Source organism: Panthera onca, chromosome E2 (genome assembly GCF_046562875.1).
Source record: "Panthera onca isolate mPanOnc1 chromosome E2, mPanOnc1 haplotype 2, whole genome shotgun sequence".
Lineage (NCBI taxonomy): Eukaryota > Metazoa > Chordata > Mammalia > Carnivora > Felidae > Panthera > Panthera onca.
The window spans coordinates 43,206,669-43,217,092 of record NC_138353.1 but is presented as its reverse complement, the minus strand read 5'-3'; the positions used below and the strand labels follow the sequence as shown (position 1 = coordinate 43,217,092).

At 52.8% G+C, this 10,424-nt stretch overlaps 1 protein-coding gene across 5 annotated transcripts in view; it reads right to left on the bottom strand.

The window, feature by feature from the left end:
* Positions 1–5,338: 5,338 nt before the first annotated feature.
* DUS2 (dihydrouridine synthase 2) overlaps positions 5,339–10,424 on the bottom strand; it is a 52,941-nt gene continuing 47,855 nt past the window's right edge. For all 5 annotated transcript variants that reach the window (XM_078438905.1, XM_078438904.1, XM_078438907.1 and 2 more), the window contains 4 exons: positions 8,758–8,907; positions 7,331–7,418; positions 6,117–6,190; positions 5,339–5,878 (listed from right to left, as the gene is read on the bottom strand). In XM_078438905.1, the coding sequence (XP_078295031.1) occupies positions 5,641–5,878; positions 6,117–6,190; positions 7,331–7,418; positions 8,758–8,907 (550 nt within the window). In that variant the 3' untranslated portion in view covers positions 5,339–5,640. The remainder of the gene's footprint in view (positions 5,879–6,116; positions 6,191–7,330; positions 7,419–8,757; positions 8,908–10,424) is intronic.

Genomic DNA, 10,424 nt, shown 5'->3' with positions numbered 1-10,424 from the left:
CGCGCGCCCATCAGAGCGTGCTGCGCATAGGCCACTAGCGCCCCTGCTAGCCCAATGGCTCCGCCCCATCAACGGCCTACCGCGTGATTCCCTCTCCGGGAGAAGGAAGTCACGTGCATAAGGAGCGCTGGATAACCCCAGTATCTCTTGGGAGTTGTAGTTCGGCCGCTATCCTTTCCTCAACTTCTAAACCAGGGCCCTACACCCGCGTGTGAGGCAGATAGCCCTCTGTTATTGGATTGAATGCAATCCAATCCACCCGCCAATCGAAGATCCCATTCCTTACTGGGCAGAGCTCACGTCGAATATGGTTATGGCTTCGGTGAAGGGCGGCTGAAATGTTACTCTAATGGCTGGGTTTGGGGAAGGTGTCAGGGCCCCGGAGGGGTATTACGTGAACGCCACTCACACTCTCATCCCGCCACCCCAACCCTAATGGCGGAGCCCGGGGTGAGGCCCGCTGAGCTTCCAGCTCGGTTGGGGCGGAGTCCGAGGAGACCTGCGCAGCGCGAGGAGTCCGGAGTCTTTGCTCCTCAACGATGCAGATCCACCCCTTCGGGGCGGGGCCCGCTCCCGGCAGCGGCGCCTTTGTCCGCGTCGGCTAGCGGGCAACTACTCCCTGGCGGACAGCCAGCGCGTTAGAGGACTCGGCAGAGCCCCATGGGCAAAGTCTGCCCGTTGCTGTAAGCCGACTGAACCAGAAAGCCCGTCGTTAACTCGCACCACTCACGGGCTCGGAGACCTCAGCATCCCGGTGCACATCCGTGAAAGGAGGGCCCGATACCCAAAATGAGTGGTTTGTTAGTGGAGAGGAAGTGACACTGTCTGAAGAACTGTTTTTCGCTCTCGGTTCCTCCCCAGCGAGACTGTCTTCCCTTGAGACCCAAGACGCCTCCTCCTGGGCCTGGGGTGGAAGCTGTGCCAGGGGACGCTGAGCCTGGATTGTTTACCTAGGACTCCAAGAGGCAGGGTGGACTGGGAGCTTGAGAATTGGGAGAAGGAGCGGTGACCTACTTCCCTAGCTCTAGGCCCCAAAGGGCACAGTATCAATAGAAGCATGTTGCGTAGGAACTCAGGGCACTAGGTCTCGGCCTTGGGTGCAGGTGCAAAGGCCCAGGAGCTCTCCCACAAAAAGGAGAAGAGGGCAAAGTGGAGTGCTTTGCAGAAAGGTTTCAATATATGGACCGATACCTGAGCCCTAGGGAAGGCCTAACTAGGCCTCAAGTCAGGAGGACAGGTAATGTCCAGAGCAGATAAGATGTTCATCTTGGATTGGGCAGAAAACTTTTCCTGCTGAGTGCTCTGTACCCATACCTGTGCTGAACCTAGGAAAGCAAAGATAAATTAGTCTCCCTTCAGGAGAGGGGGAGAGGACAGCAAATCTATAATCACTGTGTGAAGAGATTAGGCTTGTGCCAGGATCTCCAAGAAGGTTCATAATTCCACTGGGGTTACAGGGCTTCCACAGGACTAAGTAGGAATTGGAAAGATGGCCAAGAAGTGAGGAAGATGGTTCCAGGCAGAAAACAGATTGCCAAAAACTTAGAAATCAGAAAGTACCTGCAGTGAGCAGAAGCCAAAGATAAGGCCAGATGAATGGGCAGAGTGCTGCAGGCCACTACAAAGTACCTAGATTTTATCCTGAGGGAAGCAGGGAGCCATAGAAGGGTTTAGAGCAAGGAACCTAACATATTCAGAATTTTGGATGAATTACTGAGTTGTACTGGGGGAGGGTGAAATTAGGGGTAGAAGAAAATAACAGGTCAAGGAGAGGGAGCCAATGGCATTGTGTGGGTGGTACCCTCCTAATGAGCAATTTCAGGATGTGTTGTCCATCACCACCCCTGACCTCCCCCCAACATACTTTCCAGGTTATTTATCATCTGGATTGAGAAAATGGATCTTTACCTAGCCCCTCTGCCCTCCAAACAAGGGACCCAGCTAGCCAGGCCACAGAGAATGCAAGAGGGAGACCCTGGACCTATCAGCCCTACCACCGGGAAGGGACCACAGAAGCTGGACATGGTTTGAACAATTCACCAAAGCATCCATCTGTGTGTCTGTTTTTGTGTCTGTTTTACTCATCTGTGTTCCCAGCCACTGTGCACCTGGAGAACACTTAGAAGGGGTCATTTCTTGGGAAGGCTTATGGTCTGGAGAAAACAGAACTCTAACCTAGATTGATAAGGGCTAGAGCATCAGTAGGCACTGACTGTAGGAAAAGTGTCACCATCTTTGTAAGAAAAGCAGCAATGGCTTAGAGCTCTGCAGGGTGGGACAGAGGTCTACCCCACTCACACACACCAAAACCTGAACTCTCTCCACTCCTTTTCCTCAGCCAAGGCCTCCCTATCAGCTCTTCCTCAGGCCAGCTCTTCCTCAGTCCAGCTCAAAAGCTCTTTTAGATGGTAAGAGGCCATCTGACTGCCTCCAGCCTTCTGAGGGCCCTGTGAACCAGGAGGCCAAGGGGACCAGTGCAATGGGACTCCCGACTGGTGGACAAGGACTATGGGGATTGCTATTCACCCCCTTCTTCCTCCTCTATGAATTCCGGCCAGGCCTGAGACTTAAGAAAAGCCATTACTTTCATCAGCTGCCATAGGCCTGGACCTGAACCCCACTGCTGAAGGCTCTCCCATGGCCTCTGAGCCATGGGATGGTACAGCTTGGCCCGGCAGGGCCCAGCCCAACCCCTTTTGTTCCACATTAGGGAAAATAGGAGCTTTGGAGGAAAGTCAGAGTTTAGAAAAGTTCTTTCTATGCCACATATCCCATGCAATAAGCTTATTTGAGTCTTCTTTTGTGCCTGTTCCCTACTCCCATGCTGAGGCTGGCCATAGGGAACACGAGGACTGCCCTTGAGCAGCTCTCAATCTGGGCAGAGGCAATACCAGCCAACTACAATTGACCAAAGTTGTTTGCTGAAGTCAGCACAGGGTGCTGAGAAGACAGGGTCAGCATTTTGTCCTCAGATGCCAGGCTGAGGAGTTTGGACTTGATCCAGAGGGGAGTGGAGAGCCATGGAAGAATTCTGAACAGGATTGACACTTGGAAGGAACTAAGTGTGCAGGGCTGGATGGTTAAGAGATTCCCCACTCATCTTTTTACATTCTTTCTTTCTTTCTTTCTTTCTTTCTTTCTTTCTTTCTTCCTCTCTCTCTCTTTCTTTGAGAGAGAGAGCATGAGCTAGGGAGAGGGGCAGAGGGAGGGAGAGAGGGAGGGAGGGGCAGAGAGAGAGAGAGAGAGAGAGAGAGAGGATCCCAAGCAGGCTCTACACTCAGTGCAGAGCCCAACATGGGTCTCAATACCATGACCCTGGGATCATGACCTGAGCCAAAATCAAGAGTCAGACACTCACTTGACTGAGCCACTCAGGCGCCCCAAGATTCCCCACTCGTCTTTGCACAAAGTTGTCTTCTTGCTGTGACCTTTGGAAGATGCGCCACCCTCTCCAGCTTTATTCATCCCTCCTTCTCATGTGCCCCCAAAATGTGATGAGCTAAGAGCAAGTCCTCAATCTAGGTGGCTGGAATGGATGACTATGTGTTGTGGACACTAGCCCAGAGAGAGGTTTGGGCATCTAAATGGCCTTAGTTTAAGGTGGGCATGGTGAGAACAATGAGTGGAGCTTTCAGACCCAACTGGGCCCTCCCAGTTGGTCCCAGACCTTGGGAAGGTCACTGTGAGACCATGGCAGGCATCATTGAAGTATGCTAAGATGAGACCATTTGAGAGCCAACATATTCAACCAGGAACTTTGCCAGACATCCTCAGTTATGGAACATACACTAGCCCCTCTCTCACCTGCTCCCCTGTGAATGTCCCTCTCCTCAGTGCTTTTCCTGGGCCCTCTAAGTCCCCATACTCCAGCCTCTATCTTAACAGCTGACCTCTACCTCACCTCTCCTTCTCCATAGCCCAGAAATAAACCTGACACACCAAAGAAGGGGCTTCCCCAGGGAAACTACACTGGTGGAAGAGGCCTGAGGGTACAGTCCAACCCCACAGGAAAAATGGATCTTAAGACTTGGTATTTGGCTCCCATAGGATCCTTCCATAAGCTCTGACTAGCTCAGGATGCCTGGGGGTCCACTGGGGCCTCTCTGTCTGCCCTGTTCCAGTTGGGATATGAGGAAAGACCAAGGGGCATTTTAACTGAGATAGTTTGTGAGAAAAGTCAGAAACTGTGCCTAAAGCTTGATGGTTAAGACTGCAACAAGCCTCAGTCTGTCTCCTGGGTGGGGCTCCTTCTCTTGGAGCACTGGTCTGGGAAGCTAGGGCAGCCCTGGCATAGAGTGACCCCATTAGCCACAGAGTGCCCTATCATAGGCCTATTTATCCTCCAGTCAGCCTCATGCAGGCAGAGCAGCTGATCTCCCTCTCAGAGAGGGCCCTTAGGCCCAAAGAGAACTAGAAATGACTTGCCCAAGGTCAGACAGCAATGGGCTCTGGGAGGCAGCTGGTAGTGCAGTATCCTTATCTGCATACAGAGGAACAAGTGTGCAGACAGGTGCAGCTCCAGGACTGAAACAGAGGCATCGCCGCCTGATCCCAGGCCACCAGGGCCAGTGGCTGCTGGCTGGCATAGGGGCCTGACCCTAGAGACATGGGAGAAACATGGCCTTGGCCTAGAGGGGAATGCCCCTCCCTACAGCACTTGGAAAAAGGGAGGAGAAGTAGTGTGTTTACAGTGGAGGAAGCGGGGGTGGTGCAGGGCAGGGACCTTTGGTCAGAACGCCCCTCCCAGTAAGAGGGGGAGGCCCCATGAGATGTGGTAGCCGTTTGTTTGCTTCTCACTGCCAAGAGGAAATTAAAGAGAATCTGCCACTTCCTTCCGGCCCAAGTGGGATAGTGGGGGCTGGGGGCAAGCAGCGGCGTGGGTGGACAATTTTAAGGGACCCAAACTGCTGGCATCAGCAACCTGTGTTCTCAGTGTCCCCTACCCAGAGCAGACACCTCAGCAGGTCTGAACTCCAGCCAGCTGGGGGTCAGACCCAGGACTTGCCCAACGTATCTGAGCTGGTCCCTCACTAGGGTACCAGATACCCTAGCTGTTCCCCAGATTCTATAGCACCTGTCGTCAAGAAAGTCAGTTGATGGGCAGTACCTCAGGTTTGCCATCAGTAGAATGGGCTTCTTGGGCCTTTCTGGCTCGGCCCAAGTCCAATGAGCATTAAAGGATACACCCAACCCCCTACTTCCAACCAGATCCATAAGGATGGGTAGGGGATATGCTGTTGGAAGCTCTAGCTCTGCACAGAGGGTGGGAGTGAAATAATTATGCCAGGTCATGAGTCTGTGTGTGACAATGCCCAGGGCTGAAGCAAGTAGCCATGGGTAAGGGTAGAGGTGTCTTTATTGCACTGTACCAATGTCAAGTTGAGGAGGTGCCACCCAAAAAGTTCCTGTTTTCAAAGAAAATACTGAGGTCACTAGGAACTTGGCCCTGTTACTCAGATCCACCAAGGAAGATGTGCACCCTAGGAACCCTTTGGTTCAGGCTGATGGACCAGGCCAGGACCTCTTAACTCCTGCCAGGAACAGTCAGCAATTTGTCCAATGGCATCAGGTTCATGCTTTGCACCCACAGCCAACTTACGGCCAGGCCCCTAGGGAGGATGGCCAAGGTAGGGACCATGGTCACCAGCCTTCCAGGGGGCTCTCTTCACCACTTCCCAAGGCCACAAAGGGCTTCTTGCACAGCTTCCCAGGCACTGCTGACTCCTGAGCTCTGGGACCCCCAGGATCTTGGTCAGGGGCTTCCCGCTTGCGCTTGTGCAAGGAGGGGCTCTCTTCACCCAGCCGACCTTCAGGGAGGCCCCGGCTCCGCAGACAGACGATGGCTGCAGCCTGCTCTGCCAATTTCTTAGACTTGTCCCTGGGCAGATGAGGTATGGGACAATAAGGCAGGTAGACAGGCAGGCTGGCTCCAGGACTAGAGGCTGGAAAGGCCTGACTCTACACACCCTTGACAAAGATTCTGACAAAACTGAGGAAGGGGTCATTACCCAGGGATGCCACTGCCCAGGTACACCATCCTCCCCAAACCCTCTTACATCAGTGTTGGGTACAGGCCCCTCATCCCAAGCCCCAAGCCCACTGATGAGGAAACTCACCACAAGGTGGACTGGTACTTTTGCTCAGCAACAGTCACAACAGAGCAGAAGAGGCGATCCAGGGGGCGCTGAACCTGGTGCAAAGAGAGCAAAGGCAACAGGGATGGCTACATGGGGACAAGAGGAATGAGCCCTGGGGCTCACCTGCCAGGATCACAAGGAAGGCAGATAAAGGAAGTACTTCCCACCTAAGTTAAATGAAGGCTACTTGTATCACATGCTCCTCCCTAGCAGAAGTGCCTGGGCATCTGCCAGGGAAGAAAGACAGATACACAAACAGGTAACGACATTCCAGTATTTCAGGAGTTCAATCAGGGACCTAAGCAAAGGGCCATCAGAGCCCTTAGCTGCTCGTGACTATGGATCCTGCTTCTACTGACATCTGGATGGGCTAGGTCACCCAAAATGAGGAGGAGTTCAACAGATGGCAAAGGGGTAAGAGGGGGCAAGGATGTGGCAGAGAAGGTACACTTGGCAGAGTGACCAGATGATGTGGCTGGACAGAGAGCAGAGTGGATGAGACATGAAGCAGAAAGGCATGTGGGGGGCCCTGTGCTCTGTGTTGAGGTTCTGGAGCTTGACCCCAAAGGCACTGGGGAGAGGATGAGGACTTGAGCAGGGAGGCAGAAGTCAGATTCGCTTTGGAAAACTCACTCTGGGAGAGGGGGACACAAGTCCCAGAAGGTACAAGTTTAGAGGTCAGAAGGTCAGTCCAGAAGAGACAGTGCAGCTTAAATAAGACATGGCCATGGGGACCAGAGGAGGTGAAGCAAGACTGTCTTAAAGTTTCCACCAAGGGGCCTCAAGTCTGGGGCCCAATTCTGTGCCCCAGTGGCTAAGGCCTGGTCCAAAAACATGTCTAACTTTTAGGTTTGAGCATTCTTCCTAAGTAAGCCAATAGGCCCTTTCCAGAGAAGTCTCCCTTGTCTAAGCAACACCACTGGCAGGGACTGGCCCAAGCAACCCCTTACATAGGCCTCAAGTTCAGTGTTATGAAAGTGGCCAGAATTAGACAACAGGCCCACTGACACAGAGAAGGGGCTATCATATCAGCAACTGGTCCGGCCACCAGCAACCATCACATATTGCAAGCCCACGGAAGACAAAGCCAGGCTCCAGCCAAGTAGTCTTGAGTTCAGGGTACAGGCTATGAGTGTGTTGGGGGTGATGACATCGGCCGTGGGAGCACTCTAGGGCCAGGTGCAGGACCTCACCGTGTCATACACAGGCTGCGCCAACTTCTCCCTCCGGCACCACTCCAGCAGGCACATCTTGGGGGTGATCTGGGGTGAGTATGCTCTCCTGGGGAAAGGAGAGGAAGGAGTCAGGGCTCACCCACCATCACCATCAGGCTTCTGCCTCAAGACTTCTGTACTTATTCCCCTGAGCTCCCATTTCTGTTCCACCAGTGGGGTGGGGCCTGGGTTCTGCCTAAAAGGAAGATGGGCTTCAGCATGCTTGAGGAATTGCGATAGGATGTGAAATCCCGGCACTCTGAACTCTAGCCTGGAAAACAGCCTTCAAAAGCCAAAAAGGAAAGTCCAGTTTGCCTCTTAAAACAAGACAGGAGGACTGGGGCGCCTGGGTGGCTCAGTCGGTTAAGCGGCCGACTTCAGCTCAGGTCACAATCTCGCAGTCCGTGAGTTCGAGCCCCGTGTCGGGCTCTGGGCTGATGGCTCAGAGCCTGGAGCCTGCTTCCGATTCTGTCTCCCTCTCTCTCTGCCCCTCCCCCGTTCATGCTCGGTCTCTCTCTGTCTCAAAAATAAATAAAACGTTAAAAAAAAAAATTAAAAAAAAAACAAAAACAAAAAACAAGACAGGAGGGAGTGGGTGGTGGTTGGGAATATAGATGGCCACACAGCGGTCTCGGATCTAGCTTACTACCCACCCTTATCATGTCCCCTGAGTATCAAGATGATCTGTTTCTGCCTTGGACACAGTGTACTCTTATTTCCAGAGTCAGAGCCAGTCGGTGATAGGGTGACAGAGTGGGAGGCACTATGTTCCAACTTCCCACCAGGAGCTCTCTCCAGATATGACTGACCAACTATGCCCACACTCCGTCCTCCCAAGCCCTTGCCAGACAAGACTGGCTCCCAGTATAGGCCCGGGGACCTGAGAAAGGCTCAGATCCCAGATGGCAGAAGACAAGGATGAGGACCTTACTCCAAGCTGAGTCACACTCTGAAGGAATAGTCATCTTGAGGCTACTTCTGCCTAAAGAGGGAACCACAGGGCTGGTATGGGGCAGTGAGTATGGGGCAGTAGGTATGGGCAGGGGTTGCACAGCCAGATGAGGGCGAGGGTACCACTGCCTTGGAGGCAGCTAGATGCTCAGGGCCAGGGGAATAGCATAGGCTTTCAAGAACAGGAGACAAGTTCTCCATCCCAAGTTGTAGGAGGGGGTGGATCAAAGAAAAGGTGTTTAGTCACACTTGAGACAACATGCACACCCCTGACAGTGCTGCCTGGGCTTTTTCAGGGGCCGTGTTCCTCAAAATGCCATCTCTGGGACACTGAAAAATGAGAACGAGTATCCAAACCCAGAAGACTTGTAGTCCCTAAGCTTAGCATTAACCATGTACAGCAGCCAGCTGAGGGCACTGGCCCCAGCCAAGCTGAGGCCAAGCTGCGGACCTACCGGTCAAACTTGACAGCCATCTTAATGATACCAGAGGTGTCTTCAGCTGGTTCCCCCGCTGCCTCTGGGGTCCTGGCTAAGAACTCAGCCCGCCGGGCATTCAGCTCTTGTGTCATCTCCTCGTAAAAGGCACCAAGGCCAAAGGCCTCACTGTGGAGGGATAAGCAACGCAGTGTAAATCCTTTAGTGGAATCAACATCTAGGAAACTACTGCAGGAGCCCAGGGCCTTGCCATTGAGAAATGCCCCTCCTCCCCACCGCCGCCCCACATATATATGAAAACACCACTGAGATCTAGCCATCAGGGGGTGCCTCCTACCTACCCCTGGGATCAGCCTGGACTGGCAAAGAGTGAATGTGAGCCTCTGGGGGTGGACACTGGAAGACAAGCTGGGGTGGGTGGAAAAGGCTGTAAAGGTCACCTCTACCACCTAAGCCCAGCCTCTCTTCCAAAGAAGAAAACACATGCAAGTGACCCTAGCCAACAGTGAGTGAACTGACCTACACTGAACAAGCGCCTGGCTTATGCACAGCCTCATCCTCATGTGGACCCAAGGGAGAAAGAGACAGAGGCCACGACCACTAAGTGGTTCCCCACTTCCTGCCCCGGCCACAAGCAGTTAGGCCTAGACTAAACTGAGGTACCATCAAGAGCTACAAAATTATACTCTTTCTCTTGAGCTCATTAGACACCTGAGTCAACCCTGGTTAAGCTATGTGGGATAGGGACTGAACCAACACCACAAGCACAGGGTTGGGAAGACCCTTCTGGCAACTCTTTTCCCTGCTAGGAAGCATCTTGAGGACCAGAGGGTATTTGTGAGGATGGGTGCCTGGGCACAAGCATGGTTTAGAAAAGTTTCTTTGATGGGGCACCTGGGTGGCTCAGTCAGTTAAGTGTCCGACTTTCAGCTCAGGTCATGATCTCACACTTCATGGGTTCAAGCCACACATCGGGCTCCGTGCTGACAGCTTGAAGCCTGGAGCCTGCTTCAGATTCTGTGTCTCCCTCTCTCTCTGCTCCTCCCCTGCTCATGCTCTGTCTCTCTTTCTCAAAAATAATAAACGTTAAAAAAATTTTTTTAATTAAAAAAGAAAAGTTTCTTTGAGGAAGGAAGAAGCAGACAGCCAACATGAGGAGGAGAGAGCATTCAGGCAGAAGACCCAGTTTGAGTACAGGTGTGGGCCTAGGGAAATAGGTAAATATGGAGCCAAAGGAACAGGTACTAGGCCACGTTGTGAGGGGCCCCAAAGGTCAACCACCTGAACTGGAGCTATATCAAATGTAGAGGACCATGGGGTAGCCTCCCAGACTGCAAAGTGATGGGGTGTGGGCACAGGCTCAGGCCAGGGGCTCAATTCTGACCATTGGGTCTTGATGGCCTGGTGTGTGACAGATCTGTTACTGGGAAAGTCCCTTCCTCCCCAGGAATTCCCAAGCCCAGTCCCCAGATTCCTCCAACCTACTGGCACTCTAGTTCCCAAAATTCTGCTGTGAGATCAGTCCAGAGATGGAAATTTCCAAAGGTTTCTTAAGTATCCTATTCTGTGAGGCAAAACTGCATCACCACCCCACTCCAGTACATCCACCTCCAGAAGCTGTATCCCTGGTCCCCTGATAGTCAACTAGGGCTCATAGTCAAGTCTGGGCAACGTCTGCAAGTAAT